Consider the following 20,428-nt stretch of genomic DNA (forward strand, 5'->3'; position numbering starts at 1 on the left):
TAATAACAGCCTCTGCTCTTCTAATGGGGGGCTTTAAAGAAGATATTGAAACAATGGTGTAAATTAGATTGCATGAAAAACTCTTGAACTGTTGTGTCTATGTGTAAAAGTTTAATTCACCTGCAGTTTGGGTTTAATTCTTTAAAACATCACTCTGAATGGGTAGGCCACACTCTATAGGAAGAATAGGTGGATATAAGTTTTAAACGTGTTGCATTTTAAGATGCTAACGCTGAATAGTTTGTGTAGCATTTAGTTTAAGAGCCATTCCAGTGAAAATAACAGCATTTTAAAACTCGATTCAAGGTTAAAGATGCTTCAAAATTATAGCATGAATGAAATACGCAGTAAAAGTCATTTGACATTCAGGATTTCTTAGAACAGAAACATAATGGATCATCCCCTCATCCTGCAGGTGGGGATTAGCCTATGTCATATAGCACTGTACTCATTGCATACTTTAATAAAGCTTTCTATGAAGTGAATTTGGTCTTTGTATATTAAAAATGTTTGTTAAATCTGGAATATTACTATGAAAATTAGAACAGATTATGTATGCATTGGTTTCAGTGACAAAGTGGAAAAACCTTTCTGGCTGAAGGAGGAGGAAGTAGTTGAAGATGGCAGAGATAGGACCATGAACTTATGCCCTGCTACTAACTGCACTTTAAGCCAGTTTTAAACAACAGCACTTTACATCTTTGAACTTTCACATGTTGGATATTTATGAGTAGAGTACTTAGCTAAATTTGAATAACTTTTAAAGGCTAAGCACCACCTAATGGACCTCCATGAATATTTCAGTTACTGACTGAAACATTGTAGTTACTGACATATATAAGTATGAATTAAAATGAAAATAGCTGCTTAATTTGCTTTAAAACTGACAATGTTATTAAATTGACGGAAAAACCCGAGCTCGCTACGGAAATTCTTGAACGCAACCGTGACGTCACTGGTGGACAACAGCTGAACAACGCCGCGGTAAAACACCGTTATGACTGACTGTTATGACAGTATCTAGCTAGCTGAAAAAACCACAGTGCCCGTTTAAAGTTGACAAATTTAGTCCATTTTCTGGATATTTTGGGATCTTTGGGCCATTTGTTCACAGATGTCCCACTGTACACTGAATGATTGCAGCCAAAAACAACACACCTTTTCGTCATTTTGCATTAAATTAAGTGCAGCTTCTAGAGTTGTTGTCCACCATCTACGTCACAGGCAAGACGCCTATTAGAGTTTCCCAACACCGTTTGGGGGGGGACCAACGGTCTTTTAAACCTTATTCCTTGAATTAGTAAGAAATAACTTATAAAAAAGAAATATGTTTTCTGACTCTCAATAAACACAAGTTAGGAACTCAAACTCCACTGTATTTATTTGTTTGACACTTTCATGTCGCTGGTGCTTAGCCTTTAACAAAATAACTGCAACATTTGGGATATTAATGAACAGAAATTAGTTTTTTAAGGTTTAGTTATTGACTAAGGAGGTGAATTTAAATGAGTGAGTTATAAGTCAGACCCGAAAGGTGCTTCACATTAAATATGAAGATAAACCGATGTTACATTATTTGGTCTTTTGTACAGCAATATACGTTTTTGTTTTCATTCAAGTCATTTGACAGTTTAATTCGTCACATTCAAGAGGTCTGTGTTCAAATGAAACAATAGCAGGTTTGTCACCTTTATGACCTCTGTATTTGGATATCTACAGCTTTAAATCAGAAATAACTTTTTATTTTCTCACAACACGTCTTCTAACGTATAAACATGTTAACAAAATCACTGAAAGGGTCCTGTAACGTGGCGTGAAGCGAACAGAGGGGCCGTTGGAACGGGGTTTGAAGTTGGCTGTATTTTGGTGCTCTGTCTCTTTAAGGCCCCCCGGGTCGGGGGCGTGTCCAGAGAGAGAGAAAGGGCCGAGCTGAAGTGAATGAGCCGCAGCACAAGTGCCGTGTTCGTTAGACGCTCGGCTACAGGAAGGATGCGGTTCTCAGCTGGTGGAGGCGAGCTGTGTGTACTCTGAGCCTGAGGGAGATTATATCACCGCTCTTCTTGCGCTATTCACTGCTAACTTCTTTTACAGACACGAGAAATGCCCCAACTTTTGTCCCGGTAACTGAACGGAGGACCGAGCCTCTGCTTCAGCCTGAGCTCGTCACCTGAGGAGGAGGAGGAGGAGGAGGAGGAGGGGGGAGTACGCTTCTAACCGTCGGCTGAACCTCAGACTGTTTACAACCGTAGGTTCCACTTATTTCTCAGTCTGTGCTAAAATGATACGTACAACTTCGGGTTATTAATAAAAATAATTGACTATGGCCCTGTTTTTGTAGCTTTATATCGCTTTAATATTCGAGGAAACATTCGTTATGAACTGCTAATGTTATCTAGTGTCCTTCAACTTGAATTAGCCTCAGAGCAGAGAGCTTATTGAATTCCACTCATTTTGTAGGAGCCCACCCTTCTACACAGCACAAAGGCTCTGCTCCACTTTTCTATTCATTCACTCACTCAATACAGGCCTATTCTTTTATTATTTGCCCATGGCCTCCTGAGCTCATTATTGTTCTCCATCCCTCGCTTTGTCCCCTCTATTAGGCCAATGTTTTCTGTTTTTATTTTTTTTAAAAACGTGCTGTTCTTCTGTCTCCTAAACCCCATAGTGGATTTGTTTGAGGTTATCACCCCCACTAATGTCCACCCAGTCCTTCATACAGCCTGCTCATTGTTGCTCTCTTGTTTTATAGCTACTTCCTCTCCCTCTGATCTGCTCGTGGCTGGTTTATGGACTGGCTCCTGTCCTTTGGGCTAATGGTGGCCCGTTGTCTCTCAGACAGTGGAGATACAACTCGAACCTGTCAGTGAGGGAAGATTTAACAGCCACGGTGCTTTCTTTGTCTGCTTTAAAGCTTGGGTGCTGCTGGCACTGCCTCGCTTTGCCTTAGTCTCTGTGACTCAGCAGTAACTGACTGGTGTTGAAGCCTGGTCAGATCTGATTGTGCTTATGGCTGCAGTTCTGAGCGTCCATCCATGTTCAGTACCAAGCTAATCATCACTTACTGAGCCACCAACACTTTCTGAGCAGTGGGAAGTTACTAAAATGGGGTTTTTACTTGATTCTTGGTGTTAAAAGGTTATTTTTATGAAGATAAACGCACACAGTTCTCCAATCACTGGTCAGCCACATTGGATGTGAGCTCAGTTTTTATTTATTAATTTATTTTAAAGAATAATAAGGAGCTGATATTGATATGGAAAGTGCCATTTGGGTTTTATTTTATTAAAAGCTTCCTTAGTTTCCTTGGTTATCGTTTCCTGTAGAATTTAGAAATATGTAAAGGTCTCTATGCCTTTATTTATTTATTTGAAATAGTCCTTTTTTAGATGCAGCAGTTTAACAATAGTTCAGTAGCAGGGGTTAGTCCTCTATTCAGTACGCAGCCCAGTTTTTCAGTGTCATTACCCAACTTTCCACAAAACCCCAGCAGCACCGTTCGTGTCACTGCACATCAGTCAGCCTCCTGCCAAACGCCTGAACTTTTAGACGGTGAGAAAATGTGTTTTCCTTTTCCATCCAGTATTGACCTTTTGGAATTGAAAGTAGGCCCCACCCCACCCCACCCCACCCAACTCTACTGGAGGAAATCGGATATATCTGGATGCTCAGTGCAGTAAAGCATATAATATATAAGCTATATATTTTGTCGTAGTATTCATCACCTTAAATATTCTGCTTATTCAGAGTTTGATGTGTCCCTCAAAGAAAGTCATGTAACCAAAGCATGAGTTACTGTACTGTAGTTATGTTAAAGTTAGCCTCTGTGTGGCTAAGATGTTTTTTTTTTTGCCCTCCCGTGTCTGATTTAGTGTTCGCTATTGATCCCAGCTGTAAGTCGTGCAGAGTTAATTTGGTAATTATACACTGTATGTGCTTGGCTTTATTAAGTTTCCAAGCGAGTCTCCGGTGTTGGGTTGATTACACTCGTATTGATTTTCTCTTTAGCATAGACTTTAGATTGTGAAGTGGCTCTACAAGACCGTGCCATAAGGTCTTTATCCAACAAATCTGCTTTGAGGTTGTAAATGTGAAGGAGGATATTTTCCTCCCCATCAGCAGTCTCACCTCCACCATTTCTAAAATGTTTTTCAAGCCCCTGGCAAGTCAATCAGCCTGTGTTACTCTGGAATACGTCCATTCCAACCTCAGAGGTTAATGCATGCTATTATTCCTTGCTGTGCTCCACTGGAGGCTGTGCCAACAGCATCATTACTGTCCTCTTCCTTTAACACACTCCTCTGGCCTTCAACCAAAATGACTTGCATTAAAGTTATTTGACTTTTCTGCGGTGAGTGAGAGCAAATTTACTCAGAGATTGGACCCTCGCTCGTTGTAGAATTCCTGCAACAACATCCACACACGCGATTTATACTGCTCCCACGTCCTTTTTTGTCTGAAATGATGTTTGCTGAGAGGTTCTTGGGTGTTAGTTGCTTGTGGGGCTGTAACTATTCATCATAGGGTTATTAATTAAGTAATGTCCTGTTTAAACTAACGAATGAACAAGTGTTTTTTATTAAGACCAGATTTACATGAACTTATCTGAACAAGAACAAGCCGCGCATAGCCTTTCAGAGATGATACAACACTTAACTCTGAGAACATAAACAAGGAAGTGAAGATTAAACACTAAATAAAGCAAGAGGGTAACCATCAGACTGTTCATGAAGACTTATTGATACACAGGGGTTAGACAATGAAAGTGAAACACCTGTCATTGTAGTGTGGGAGGTTTCATGGCTAAATTGGAGCAGCCAGGTGGCCAATCTTCATTAACTCCACACTGCACCAGTGAGACCATGTGCATCCAATGGTTCAAACACTGTGTCCTGAAGGCGGTGCCGTGTATCAGGACGACAATGCACCAATACACACAGCGAGACTGGTGACAGACTGGTTTGATGAACATGAAAGTGAAGTTGAACATCTCCCATGGCCTGCACAGTCACCAGATCTAAATATTATTGAGCCACTTTGGGGTGTTTTGGAGGAGCGAGTCAGGAAACGTTTTTCTCCACCAGCATCACGTAGAGACCTGGCCACTATCCTGCAAGAAGAATGGCTTCAAATCCCTCTGACCACTGTGCAGGACTTGTGTATGTCATTCCCAAGATGAACTGATGCTGTATCGGCTGCAAAAGGAGGCCCTACACCACACTAATAAATTATTGTGGTCTAAAACCAGGTTTCACTTTCATTGTCCAACCCCTGTAGGTGAAATAAAAATATACTTCCGTGTAATTATTGTGAGGTTCTCTTACAGTGTAATTCTTATATATTTTAATGCTCTAGTGATGATGATGATAATTTGTTTGTTATTTTGATAAACATTATTATTTTTATTGAATATTTGAGACCGAATCTGTTGTGGTGTTTTATTTATTTGCTGGTGGTGATGATTTTAATTGACTGTTCTAAAGCTAGTAACGGTAATGAGCGTTGTGGGTTTGTGGGTGTCATTATTTCTGTTTATGAAGGTGTCTGCCACATGAAGACTTGCTTTCACATTTTTTTAATCTGGTTTTTCACTTGCATTGAAGCCTTGAGCTGCTCGCGTCTGAACAACCCAGCGACATCAACCTCAGCTTGTGTGTGTGTGGTTGCTTTATGGCGAAACGTGTGCAGTTTTCATCACAGGAAATTCCTCTCAAGCAGCTTTTGCAGTGCAGAGAATGCATCCGTCAACTTCGGGAGATGGCATTCTGTGGCAAACTCTGCCATTATTATTATTATTCAGCGTAAGTGCAGATCATGGGCGTATGTAGCATAGTTATTGTTTGGATTCCAGTGTAAACAGGAATTATTAGTCAGGCATGGAGCCCTCAAATGTGCCTAATCGCTGCATCATGAGGCTTGTTTGACGTGATCTATTAGATCGAGCAAAACAACATTCTGACTGTGTACTCAAGCTTGTCCAAGCACTGCCAGTCCCTTTGATCCAGCCCATTGGCTAAACTGTTTCAAACTTTATATAACCCTGCAGCCCTGAGAGGGTAAACAGCCAGGCTTGTTCAACTCCGTGGATGGATAGTATTTCAGCTGGTGAATGGTGCAGTGACACTTTCTCTTTTTTTTTTTTAGTCAGTTGAATAAGAGGAAAAGCGGTTTTGCAAACACTAATCTAAAAGACACTCTTCAGAAAAGAGTTGTCTTTATTGCTGTCATGTGTTAAGACTCTGAAACCACTTTTATTACAACGTACAGCTCTGATTTGTAAGTCTGTTTCTTTGTTCAGTTTTAAAGCCTGCTGTCCACTCCGTCCACACCTGGGCTGTGTCATCACATTGGACTGTCGGCCAGAGTAGCTTAGAACTGCCAGACTTTCCCAGAAATTGTGAAAGCAGTAACCTCAACGCCTCTGAGAGCCACTTTTCATGGATCCCATAGTTAAAGTTTGATATTTTGTTTTTTCCTCTATAAAAAAAGGAAGGTCAGAGCCTGTATCTTTTTGTTTGGATGTTCACACCTGGAGTGAGCGTAAAGGAAGTGTCTCCACTCAGAACATTCAGTTCTGCATGCATTCAGACTGCTATAATAAGTCTCTAGTATATTTTGTATTGAATAAGTTGCCATAAGCTAGGGCAGCACTTTTATAGCTGAAATACCTCCTTGTTAAAACATACATGTTGATGTGTGCTAGTTAGGCTTCGGTGATCATTTTCTTAAACTGAAGTACAGTGAACTATTAAAGGCTAAGCACCACTTAATGGACCTCCATGAATATTTCACATTATTGTAGTTACTGACATATGACACTGACTGTTATGACAGTATCTAGCTAAATAACCAACATTATTCATGACAATAGCCTAGCAATAAGCTAAACTCAAATGTAGAGGTACCGTTATTCTTGTAAATGTGATCGAAGTCGAACTCTAATTCATCCGACACTATAAACCTCCGTAATGCAGCTACGTAGCCGAGTATAATCTGAGCCACCGAGTTTAGCGAGTCAAGCTAACGTTAACTAACACCAACTAAAACAGGCGAAGTGAGTGTCCTCACCCTGTTTACCTCCATGTTACAGAGGCTCTTGAACACCTTTCGTTGGTGTCCTTACATGTCCATATTGTTGGAAAAGCGCCAGTGAAATGAGCTACAGATAACGGAGTGAGCGGATGGTCCTTTCCAAAGTGTCCGTTTAAAGTGGACAAATGTAGTCCATTTTCTGGATATTTTGGGATCTTTGGGTCATTTGTTCACAGATGTCCCACTGTACATTGAATGATTGCAGCCAAAAACAACACACCTTTTCGTCATTTTGCATTAAATTAAGTGCAGCTTCTAGAGTTGTTGTCCACCATCTACGTCACAGGCAAGACGCCTATTAGAGTTTCCCAACACCGTTGGTGGGGCAACGGTCTTTTAAACCTTATTCCTTGAATTAGTAAGAAATAACATGTTTTCTGACTATCAATAAACACAAGTTAGGAACTCAAACTCCACTGTATTTATTTGTTTGACACTTTCATATCGCTGGTGCTTAGCCTTTAAGGGGGGCTTGTTTGCAAAATCCACTAGGAACAAATGTAAAAACTTCAGATGATTGGACTAACCCAGCTAAGATATTCAAAACAAAGCAAATGGTCTGATGTACTGGATCTGTGGTCTTATTACAAATTCAGAGCATTTACAGAAGTGGCAGGAAGGCAGAGCTTTGTTAAATAACAGTAGTAATGTCTATCACAATATTAAAAACAAAAAAAACAATACTTTGTCAAACTTTGATATGCTTTTGTGTGAAATATTTACATTTGGTGAATTCTCTGGGTGCATTGATATCACAGAAACTGGTCAGGAACCTCTATCGTGGTTCATCAGTTGAACTTGAGAAGATTGGGGACTCTGAGCATGGGTCACATCCACTCACAGTCCGTTTGTTTAAGCAGCAGAGTTGTTTGTTTGTCTAGCTCGTGACCAGTAATACAGTAAGTGATATGTTTATGGGAGTGTTTTTGTTCAGGAAGGGAAGGGAGAATAATTTCCGCTGGGATGGGAGGGCTGGGGCTCATATATTCCCGGCCCTTCCTGTTTGAAGCCCCTATCCTAACCGTTACACACGTCCTCGTACACTATATTGCCCCTTGTTTATCTCGCTTCTTTTCTTTCCCTCCATGATTTGCTCTCTGTGCCTTTTATATCAGATCAGGTCTAACTCTCTCTGAAATTCTGAGCATGTTCAATTTTGCACAGTATCAATAAAATTGACCCACCATCCCTTCTGAGATCAGTGAGCAAGATCCATACTCCAGAATGGATTATATTTCCTATATCTTATCTCTAAAGATGTCTTCAGTGGCCCGGGGCCTGGCGGCAGTGTGGGCAGACGGTTTTGCTCCTCCTTCTGGTCCCAGGAGACATGTATATGGGCGACACCCTCAACAAAGTTTCACAACGTTGACCTGCTGTCTGTCTCGCATCTTACTCTTTATATTTTCGATATGATTAACCTTTGTCTCGGCTGTTTAAACTTGGTCAAATTGTAGCGTATTTCAGCTTGAAAATGCCATCTACAGACATGTTTAAAGCCTGGGTAAGCTGCTTAGCTTCCTCTGTGCTTATCCGGTCTTGTCCGAGCTGTCCTCTGCACTGCCCCTTTGCTCTGTACTACAGTCAGTATTCAAATTTACATCTATTTATTTATGGGCCTTCAGCCTCTAATCAGGTGGTACACCCTAACAATCACAGTCTGTTGAGGTTGTAATCCACTCCCAGCGTGTGCCATTTGATGTAAATATCCATCATCCTGAGCCAAAGGGATAAAATAAAAAATTGGATTGGTGGCTGCCTCCCCTCACCACCCTGACTTCATATAATAGCTATGCCTTTGTTCGCTCTGGGGGCCGTTGTATCAGTTTGCATGCTCTTCTGTTTTTCAGCTTTGCTGCTGTTTTTGAAGAGCTCTCAATGGACCTCTCTGTAAACATTCCACTCTGGAAATATCAGGAAAATATTTGTTTGGAGCAGATTATAGTACGATATTCAGGCTTGACTGCACTGCTCTGGTAACAATGGACTGTGTGCACGAATAGAGGTCATTCAGTCACGTGTTTGAGCCTAAAATGGGTTTATTTATACATACCAACAAGTGTATTTCAGATTTTGGTGAATAAACCATATTAAAATGTATTTTTTTTTGTGGTTTTATTATTTGGCATTTTAAAATATTTGCAGGCAACTGGCGGCAATTTTACATCTGAATTTCTCAGTGTCCAATTGTACAAGCCGGGGGAAACGTTGAGCGGTGGATTTACTGCAGAGCTTTTCTAGGTACATGAATAAGTGTTGCACCCGTTTATGTAGAAGGCGTGAGAGAAAGCAATACCCTGGTTCCTCTTGGGCTATTTGGATGATTACTCAGACCTCACAATGAGGAGTGTCCATCTTGGAGTGAGGGAAGGAAGCCAGGTTAACGGAACTAAAATGCACCACAGGGGTTCATATCAGCTACCTTTATCTCTAATGGCCTCAAAGCTCTGTGTACAGATCATTATCTTCTCAAGCTCCTTAAAAGCTCCATAAACAGCTCAGGGTTTCAGCAAACAATGTGTTCTTCAACATTAACCGGGGCTCAGAATACTTAATCCCATGGAATTAGTTCTGTCTAAAGGTTTGGTCTGGGTCTAGAACTGTATGTTCTGAGAAAGGATGCTTGCAGTGAAATGTTGGTGATAAGAATGAATATAGTTTGTTGAGCGGTCATTTTTTTTCATTGGGTTTTCTCTTGGCCTCCTGCTGTATGTGCGTGTGGTCGCTGCCTGAGCCACAGTAGCTCTCAATTCACAATTTAAATTCCTCTCATATGGCTTCGCTTATTGTGTATTATGGGAAAATAGGCCAACAGTATTAGTCATTGCTAACAGGGGTATATTTTACACCATTGTGCAAAGATGCACTGATGTGAATGTATATTCTGTACGTATGTAAATATGAGAGTTACATCTATATGGATAGTGTTACAGAGACATATAGCAACTGGATAGTTGGTGTTACCGTAGCTCAATTTTAAGCGCACTTAAATATGATTTAAAATGCATTATTTTATAGATTTAGCATTTTTATACATTTAAAAACCACGTGGGTGGAGGCTTTTATGGTGCTTTTCCCAGCGCATGAGTTGGAGAAGGGTATGTCTGGAGGCCAAAGACACCTCCCAGTGGGAGGGACAACCTATCCCTAACCTCCCAGTCACTGGTGTCCGCCTACTTCCTGTGTATGTCCCTTTCACATGCTGCTCTCTGGCCTGTAGGTCCTGCCAACTTGCTGGTCTCCAGCCTGCCGAGATATTTAGTTGTGACATGGGTCCAGTCCCACAAGGCTCGATTTGGCTCGGCACACTTAAAGCTTGTGGTTTTTCCACTTCCACTTGTCACTTTGACACTTTAGACCACCTCAAGGTAAAGTTATGAGCTGCCGTTGTGTGTCTGATAAAAAAAACGTGAAAGCTTTTGTAATTTAAGAGATTTAACAAGCGGTTGCGAGGTGCTGGATTTGAATGCGCTCTGCATTTCATGGTGATGGACATGTCTATTTAGTACCTACTCTGCATGGTTGGAGAGAGCTGGGACGTTTCCAGGGACCAGGTACCAGATTTTGCCAGTGGAAAAGCAAACGAGCCGAGCCAAGAGTAGGTTCTATGCAGTGGAAAAGTGCCATTCGAGTCCTAGAAAGTCATCTTGGTCTAGACACTTTTACGTGTTCCTGTGATGTAATGCTATACTTTGTCTCGTCTTCAGGTCAGAGGCTCAAAATGACCTCTTCAGTAGACTGGTCAAGACCTTGGGGCTGATTTTAAGGAGGAAATGATTAATGATCAGCTGGAGAAAGTGTATTCAGGCAGTCATGTTTATGAAAAGTGCATGTGTGTGGGCGTCTGCAGCCTGCGGTAAGTGTAATTGTTTTAAGTGCTTGCACTCCTGAATACAAGCGCGATGGAGTGGCTGATAGTACATTTCAGTGGAAGTGTGAAATAACATGCATGTTCCACACCTCTCAATCAATATGCTAATTAACCGAATGGTAGCTTTGTTCTTCAGGTTGAGAAAGTAGTGTTTTAGGAGTTCTGCTCTACAATAAAGTGCATGCTGTTAGTTACTGATGGCTGGATCTTTCAGTAAACACTGCCCTGGATGACTCAAACACGTCTTTTCAGGAAAGAACCGACATTTTAGACAGAATAGCAATGAATCATTGTCAGACTGAATGCTAGGATGCACTCAACACTTTTCGTCTAGTTCACAGACAGCTGCTTGTTATTTCTCTAACACTGACACACGGATAAACGGCGCACCAGACGGGGAATACATTAGAGAACCAATCTTTTCTTTTTTTTAAATAGTGAGGTAACTCTTATTTCTCTGCACTGGTTGTGTTTGTGTTGCTAAGTTTATCCACGTCTTTACACTGTCACGCAAACTATGGTCCAGCACTGATTTGAGAGTCTTAGAAGACAAGGGTGCGTGACTATTCCGAATTTTCTTTATTCCATATTTTCAGACTTGTCTGATTTATGTCACAATTTAAAAACTTGTTCTTAATGAGTTAAAAATGTTAAAATAATAACAGTATTTTAATGTGCTAATTTTTTTTTTGTCTTGTTTCTTTTTCATTCACTACCCCATAATATGTATAGGTCGATGTGGCATGGAAAAATGTTTTTGTTTTTTTTGTTTTTTTCAATTAAATACACGTCACAACCATGGTATGTAGAAAATGACAAAGTATTTACACCTTTAACGTTTTACTATTGTTCTATAAATATAGTAGCGTTTTATAGTACAGGGGGTCCTCGACTTACGACGTTGATCTGTTCCTACGTCGCGTCGTAAACCGATTTTCGGTTTAAGTCGGAACATACGTGCATACTGTACGTAAATAACACACGGTAAGCACTTATCGTATCCTAACACCTATCCTCCTCGGTCCCGAGCCGCGTAACCGTGTATTTTTCCGCCGCGCCGCACACACCAAACACGAAGTTCACATTACGGCGTTTACAACGCAAAACCACGTAATCGAAACAAGGCTTTATACAGTAAATGGGAAATGTGTCGTAACCACGAAACCGTAACTCTGGACTGACGTAACCCGAGGACCTCCTGTTCTGTTTCCACCAACATAAATTCAACAGAACTGAAAATAATTTCTCTGCTGGAACCAAAAAAGGGTTGCTTCCTCAGCACAAAGTGGTCCATGTTGAGATTAAAGAAAGTCATGATAGAGCACAGAGCCTCAAATAAAGGGTTGGCGCACAGAGGGTAGCTTCCAACCGATGACGTATCTTTGGTTCCCTTCTAAACTGGTGGAAATGAGCCAGTTCACTGGAGAGCACGAAGGATCCAAGAGTCAGGAGCTGAAATGATTTTAGATTTCCTTTGGTGGAAAAGTGCTGACTCTCGCTTACAGTTAACTCAGAAAACTGTGCAAACTAACGGGTGGTTCAGGAACTCTGGCAGCTTATGCCAATTTCATTGAGAAACGACTCTGAATGCAGTATTGAAACCCTTACACTGGGACAGCTCTCTCTCTCTCTGGGGTCACGAGGTCACATTGTGCCTGAGAGCCAGATGTCTGGCTAAAGAAAGACAAGCAATTATTCTAGAAACGTTGGTCAAAATTGGAACCAGCTCCAGTTGTGTATTTTCCTGCGATGTTGTGATTGTAATGGCCATGTTTATGAATGTACCTCATTTAAGCCCTTAAACACACACAGGGGTCAGAGGTCAGAATGTATAGGGCCATTCTGGCAGCGGGGATGTTGGGATGGATGGAGAGACAGGGAGTAGGAGTTGTGTTTAGACTGTAAGAAGCCGAGGCAGAGGAAGGCCAGCTGCTGACATGGACATTGCGAGAGGCTGTTTGGAAAGTCAATGGCCCACTTCGGGACCTTTTGTTTCCCACGCCACCTTCTCATGCTCCCCTGCTCCCATCATATTCGCACACAGCTATAAATAAGCCCCACTGGCCCAGTCATGCCTCAGAAAATGCTCTGGAATGAGCTCTGTTTAATAGCCCTTACAGTAACACATGTTCAGGGGATAATGGTATGTGTTTATCCAATTTTAGCGCAACATTTTTTTAAATCCTGAGATCGAGTCAGTTCAGTTTTAAATATTTTACGTGGTGTGTTATGTGAATGCTTTACCAAGCATTATACTGCCTCTTTATTTTACTTAATACAAAGCACCCAGATGCTCACAAGCCTTGTCCCTATAGGGCAAGACATGGTTTATTTGAAACAGATGTGGGGGAAAATGTAGGCCCCGCATTTTTCACATCCATTACATTATTCTGATTGACCCTTTAGTTTTAAAGAATTTGGTGTGAGGCCACCATTCATAACACACTATTTGGGAATGGGAGGGGGTTCACACAGACTGCAGATAAGGAGAGATGAAACGGGGAGAGATACTTACCTCACAAACCTGTTCAACCATTGCCTTGAACATTCTGAACAGTAATAAAACGTCCTGGATGTGTGATCAACCAAGGGATTGCTATGGTTTAAAATGTTGGGTGAAAATAAAGCAGGGAAGTCTTTAACTTTGTTACACAAAGATGCTTTTAATTGTAATATGTAGCTACAATTAATTTGGTCCATTTCTCGCTACGTTAAGTATATGCTAATGAAATCAGCAGTGATATCTGAGGAGCAGATTGTTATTCTTGAGTCATTGGGTGTGTGTTGAGTCAGTGGTGTTAACTCTGGGGATGTCAGGGGTTGGGGATTTTTTTTTTTGGAGGGGGGTGGTGGGGGGGCATAGATTTAGGCTTCTGCATCTTTCATGAGCTGCTTGTTTTTCTTCCAGCTTCTACCACTCAGAAGCAACACCACACACAAACACGGCATTCTTTGTCCACGGTGACACTTCAGATTAGAGCCTGGAGAATATATTGCATCATTTCACTTTTTTTTTTTTAGTTTAATTAAAATGATAGACTTGTAGACGTTTTTGTGCTTCCCTTCATCTTGCAGATGTTTGCTCCCTTTTTATTTAAAGTGCTTTTCTTAACATTATTCAGTTGCCCTTCTTGAAACCATTTTAGAAGTCAGACTGCATCGCCAGGGCTTTTTGTTGTGTTGCTGTAAGATCCCATTCCTGTTCAGAGCATTCGCTGAGTGCTGTCATGGAAACAAGTGGGCCTGTAAGTACTCTGTAGACCCCGGGGCTATAGCACTCTTTGGCTAAACCCTAACGTCACTCTTTAGCCCTAGAAGTGGATGCTAATAGCAGAATGCGTTAATTTAATCACAGATGAATGTTGGACTGTGTATTGTTGGTAGATTGTTACATAACCATTGTGGAAAGTGTGGCTTGAGATGGGTGTAAAGCTATTCATCTGTAACGCAGAGATAAGTACTGCTGCTACAGCACAGAGTGTAGCTTGATTTAGCTGCTTGGCGATTGATAAGACGTAGCATATACACTATGCAAATAACTTCCATCCTGTAGACGTTAGGATCAAAGCTAGGCAGCAGTACTGAGAGAACATGCATGAGTTTAGCTTTATAAAAAAACAGAGCAGCATGCAGACAGGAAGTGTTTCTGTCTTTATTTTGTGGGGTGTTACCACGGCAACGTGTGCAGGTAAGACCATCATCAGGAAGTGAATGTAATGCTGGTGGAGGAAGGCGCAAACAGAAGGAGGTCAACGCCTGCTAGAGCACCACTACAGATGATTTCACTCTGCTATTGTTCCTCCAGCAAATGGGGACTGCTGAATATTTCATCATGGTTGGGACAGGAGAAACCTGTTGTGACTGCTGAGCGCTCTGACTGTCTCTCATTCCGAGAGGCTAAACTTAATGAGCTGGCATGAATGCCACAGAATAAAGGAGCTCTTCCTGGCCGTGAGTGGTTTCATCAGCATTTCTGCTGGCTCCTTTGTGCATTTATGTCAAGGCTTTCTGCATGAACACAACCTTTCTCCTTGGACTTGACTGGCATATCTGACATACCACTTTGCACGCTGTCTTCCATGGCTGGACCTAGTTTGCCTTTCTTAGAGGGGACACAGAGCAAATGTGTATTTCTATCAACATAAAAGTATCAGGTGACAGCTACCTGTAACTTTCCATGCCCAAGATGGATAGGCCAGTAGTGAGTTTGATTACATGATCCAGTGCAGTTTCTTTTAGCTGATCAGTTATTTTCCACTGTTTCAAAATTGTGCTTTCCTTAAAGGCTAAGCACCACTTAATGGACCTCTATGAATATTTCACATTATTGTAGTTAATGACATATATAAGTATGAATTAAAATGAAAATAGCTGCTTAATTTGCTTTAAAACTGACAATTTTATTAAATTGACGGAAAAACCCGAGCTCGCTACGGAAATTCTTGAACGCGACCGTGACGTCACTGGTGGACAACAGCTGAACAACGCTAAAACACCGTTATGACGGACTGTTATGACAGTATCTAGCTAAATAACCAACATTATTCATGACAATAGCCTAGCAATAAGCTAAACTCAAATTTAGAGGTACCGTTATTCTTGTAAATGTGATCGAAGTCGAACTCGAATTCATCCGACACTATAAACCTCCGTAATGCAGCTACGTAGCCGAGTATAATCTGAGCCACCGAGTTTAGCGAGTCAAGCTAACGTTAACTAACACCAACTAAAACAGGCGAAGTGAGTGTCCTTACCCTGTTTACCTCCATGTTACAGAGGCTCTTGAACACCTTTCGTTGGTGTCCTTACATGCCCATATTGTTGGAGAAGCGCCAGTGAAATGAGCTACAGATAACGGAGTGAGCGGATGGTCCTTTCCAAAGTGTCCGTTTAAAGTTGACAAATTTAGTCCATTTTCTGGATATTTTGGGATCTTTGGGCCATTTGTGCACAGATGTCCCACTGTACATTGAATGATTGCAGCCAAAAACAACACACCTTTTCGTCATTTTGCATTAAATTAAGTGCAACTTCTGGAATTTAAAATTTTAAGAAAACAATTATATTATTTATTATAACAATGGCAGTTAATCATCAATTTACATTCAGTCAAAAAGGGCACATTTACATTCAATGCCTGCCTTTAGATATTGTTTATGTAATCTGCAATGTAGTGTCCAGTGGGTATCAGTGGGTATCAACATTTCCTGTATGAGATCTTAATTCACGTTGAAAAGTCCTACACTGACATACGGTAGTATGCTAGTGCCATGCTGACGGTGACCAGGCTCAGTGCATTCTCCACCAGGACTCTGTGTTCACTCCTCTTATCCTTATCTTATCTCAGTATTGACTAAAACCTCGGTCTGCTAAACCCCAAGAGACAGCCTGTGAACTCTGATGAAGGTTGCACCCAGACTTCCCTCTATGACTGGGGGCAGGGCATCTGTTGGTATTCAGGGTTGTCTCATAGATAAGAGATCCTGGAACTGCTCCACCATTGACTGACTCTCCATTCCACTCACGGTGTATTGATCTTGCTCTGAGGGAGCCGAATGACACAGCAGTGCTGGAATTCAGTAATTGAGTTAGTTTGCTATCTACAGCTCTGCTGAGATCCAAGATGCCATCTCTGATTTTGTTCAGAGTCTTACGATGGTGTTTCTTTTTCTTTTCTTTCGGCAGGTTAGAGCTGCTCTGAAGATTGAAGGTGACGGCATCGCCAAAAATTGAACAGACGCCGGACGAGTGTGTCCCATTCATCTCTTCATAAAGGCAGAGTTCCATCAACTTCTCTGGACTAGGCCTTTGAGGACTGGATTTATCTTTTGCTGGACAGACGTATCTGCAAAGATGCCCATCCTGAAGCAGCTAGTGGCAACATCGTCACAGACCAAACGGCGCTCTCGCATGGATCTTACTACGGAGATGATCAGCGCTCCTCTCGGTGACTTCCGTCACACCATGCACGTGGGCCGGAGTGGCGACGCTTTCGGAGACACCTCCTTCCTCAGTAGCCACTCTGGAGAACCACCACGGGATGGCACTTATCCCCGCTCACCCAGACCAGGCCTGCTGTCCAGAACCTTTAGGAGCAGCAAGCGCTCTCAGTCCGTCACCCGTGTGGACCAGCGAGAGAACACGCTGCTGCCCCCAAGCGGCTCGCCTACATTTGTGAAGAATGCCATGTCTTTGCCGTTCTTGAACGATCAGCCTGTTGACACTGGGGACGGCAGGATGCTCAAGAGCCTTGCTTCCAGCCCCTTAAAGCTGCAGCCATCCAATGGTGCATCTGCCCATGGTCTGGACCTGGAGCTTCATGAGCGATGCTTCGGGGAACTGACTGACCTGCGCCCCTCTCCAACCTACAACGGCGGAAGAGGAGGAGGGATGAAACATGCTGAGTCTGTGATGTCCTTCCATGTGGACCTGGGACCCTCCATGTTAGGAGATATCCTCGGGGTCTGGGAGAAGGAAAACGATGACCTGGGCTTTGAGGAGGGCAAAAGCAGCGAAGGCCGAGCATCTCCGCTTCTTCTCTGTAGCCAAGGAAGGGAGGAAGAGGAGGAGGAGGAGCCAGATGTGAAGGAGGAAGCAAGAGATGAGGAAGCGGTGGAAGAGGCGCAGGAAAGGGATTTGGAAGTGGAACATCGAGCAGCCAGCTCCGTAGACCTGGAGCTCCAGAGTGAGGCCAGCAGCACCCCTGAGCCTAAACATCGGCAGCAGACTGACAGCTGTTCGGTCTCCAGCTCTGGCTCTCATGCCCTGGAGGACAAACCCACCAGCCAGCCATACGGGGGGGAAATGGACAGCACCAACTACAGCTACCACCAGGGAGAGGAAGGGGCCTTCTCTTCCTTCATGGAGGACGAGGATGACGAGATTCATGTATGAGATCTTACAAATCTGGAATAAGCTCTTAGACTATGTACAGAAAAGGAGAAACAAATCAAGATGGTCCTGTTGACATTGTACATAACCTGAAAGTCCAGAACTGTTGCGGGGTCCTCCTAAGGGCTGGGGGTGTGTATGAGCAGATCACAACCAGACTGATGGCTCTGATTCACTGTCCTGGCTAAGATCCTGGCTAAGATGAGCCCTCCCCCCCCGAGCTGTCAGAAGGAGGACTGAACAAAGGGAACTTGTGTGCGGCGAAGATAAAGAACACAGATGTGTTAACACCTTGCTTGTTTTATGTTTTATTTCCATTCTCACCTCATGTCCTAAATGAGAACCGGTGTATAATATTTTAGTGAAGTTCTGATTGTTTATGGGAACTGGGCTGTTGTCACTACACTGTCACCACCCTCTTTTTCTTAAGAATATTATGGCACATGCTACTAATGCTAGCGTGCCTCCAAGACCCAGGCTGAGCCTGCTTTCTCTCACTCCTGTCTCTGATTAGGACAGGACCCTGACAGCAGTTACAACACTGTACTTCACATGAAGCCTTTTGGTTCCACATCCTGTCAGATGCTGCCACTAAGGCTGTTGCACTCTGTGAGCATGGGAACTCCTCACTCTGAAAAAAAAGATTAAGAAACAGACAGTGGCGGAAGCGAAAAGGGGAGCAGTAGCAGATGTTTCATGTGTTGTTTTTTTTCTCTCTCCCTGGTGCTGACCTGCTGTAATTCAGTATAATGACTACAGCCAGGTGGCAGAGCTCTGGAGTGTGTACAGAAGTTTGTGTACGGTCCTACGCAGCATCTTTATCTCACCACTTCCTTCCTGGTCATGTGACAGGAACTAACCTCTGCAGCTGGCTACTTTTAATTTGTTGAAGTTCTGTTTTTATCTCTGTGCTCCATGTCTCTGGTGGAGCCAGAAACACCTTCTGTTCGCTTGGTTCCATCTTTCATTGTCATAGAAAAATAGTTGTAGCACTAACTCGGGTTTATAACGGTTCGGTATACGAGGCAGTCAGTTACCACCCTTAAATGGAGGTTGAGAATATTCACTCGGGTGTGGACCACCTTTTAAGCAACAGGGACACTAACTTCTCTTTGAACCGCCTGCTTGTGGATGCAGTTTGGAGCTACTCTCTGAAGGATGGCTTTGGATTGGCCGGCTTGTCGGAACGAGAGCGAGGCCTTCATTACCGCCTGCAGCTGTGCGGCTGTGTTTGCCTTCTCATTTGGTTCATTTGAACCCTGTAAACTGCAGGAGACTAATAGTTCGGAAAGACTGGAGTCGTAAGACCTCCTAACAGAGCATTGAGCAGCGGGGATCCCGTCAGCCTTAAGTACAAATGACAAAAGTGCCAAATTTAATCTGCTACATCCTCTAAAGTAAAACTGGCAAATTGGATATCATTTAACATGGGATTTTACAGGGGGTCTCCCTGGCTGACTTGATTATTCAAATGAAGGGCTAAACCTCAGACTTAATTAACTGAAATGCTTAGCTAGAGTATATTTGCTTAAACCACATTAGAGGGGGAAAAACACAGCAGTTCCAAGATATTTGCATAGCCATTTCTGGAAGTCTGTTCTGAAATTAAGTAAAAAAAAGTATCAGATTTATGAAACGATGTCTGTTAGATTCAGGCCTGCTATTTTACATGTGTACAGTAACACAGCGCGCTAGTCTTTTCTTACTTTTGTATGTTCCGTGTATATTTTTCCTGCTTGGCCGCCCTGATTTTGAAAATGCAATATAACAACATATATTTTTCAATAAAAGGATTTGTCATCAACAAGCAGATCTGTGTGTCATTTCTGCCAGGACTTCACTCTTAGTGACGCTGCTGTAGTATTGAGCTGTGGGTTTATGAACGTAGATTAACAGGTTTAAACACCACAATTATAAACTTACTCTTTTTTTTTTTTAGAATTTTTAGATTAACATTTTAGAATTCCTTTGATTTGGTCAAATGTCTCTCTGCCCACGACTGATGATGGTTTAACCTCTTATTCACACACAGCAGAAAAAAATTAGCTGCTGTTGCGGTGGGTCCAGAGCCTACCTGGAATCATTGGGCGCAAGGCAGGAATACACCCTGGAGGGGGCGCCAGTCCTTCACAGGGAAACACACACTCAGACATTCACTCACACCTACGGACACTTGAGTCGCCAATCCACCTACCAACGTGTTTTTGGACTGTAGGAGGAAACCCACGCTGACACAGGGAGAACACACCACACTCCTCACAGACAGTCACCCGGAGGAAACCCACACAGACACGGGGAGAACACACCAAACTCTCCACAGACTGTCACCCGGAGGAAACCCACGCAGACACAGAGAACACACCACACTCCTCACAGACAGTCACCCGGAGGAAACGCGCAGACACAGAGAGAACACACCACACTCCTCACAGACAGTCACCCGGAGGAAACCCACGCAGACACAGAGAGAACACACCACACTCCTCACAGACAGTCACCCGGAGGAAACCAACACAGGCACAGGGAGACCACACCACACTCCTCACAGACAGTCACCCGGAGGAAACCCACGCA

At 42.7% G+C, this 20,428-nt stretch overlaps 1 protein-coding gene across 2 annotated transcripts; it reads left to right on the forward strand.

Moving 5' to 3' along the window:
- Nucleotides 1-1,923: 1,923 nt before the first annotated feature.
- Nucleotides 1,924-19,651, forward strand: cdc42ep4a (CDC42 effector protein (Rho GTPase binding) 4a). Of its 2 annotated transcripts, none has more exons than XM_066642849.1 (2): nucleotides 1,924-2,245; nucleotides 16,649-19,651. In XM_066642849.1, exon 2 carries the CDS (start codon nucleotides 16,817-16,819, stop codon nucleotides 17,855-17,857), a length of 1,041 nt encoding a protein of 346 aa, XP_066498946.1. In that variant the 5' UTR covers nucleotides 1,924-2,245; nucleotides 16,649-16,816; the 3' UTR covers nucleotides 17,858-19,651. The 2 variants fall into 2 exon arrangements, with proteins under 2 accessions (XP_066498946.1, XP_066498948.1); XM_066642851.1 differs by lacking the exon at nucleotides 1,924-2,245 and adding an exon at nucleotides 3,535-3,552.
- The last annotated feature ends 777 nt before the right edge of the window (nucleotides 19,652-20,428 follow it).

The sequence above is a fragment of the Hoplias malabaricus genome, chromosome 13, assembly GCF_029633855.1.
Source record: "Hoplias malabaricus isolate fHopMal1 chromosome 13, fHopMal1.hap1, whole genome shotgun sequence".
Lineage (NCBI taxonomy): Eukaryota > Metazoa > Chordata > Actinopteri > Characiformes > Erythrinidae > Hoplias > Hoplias malabaricus.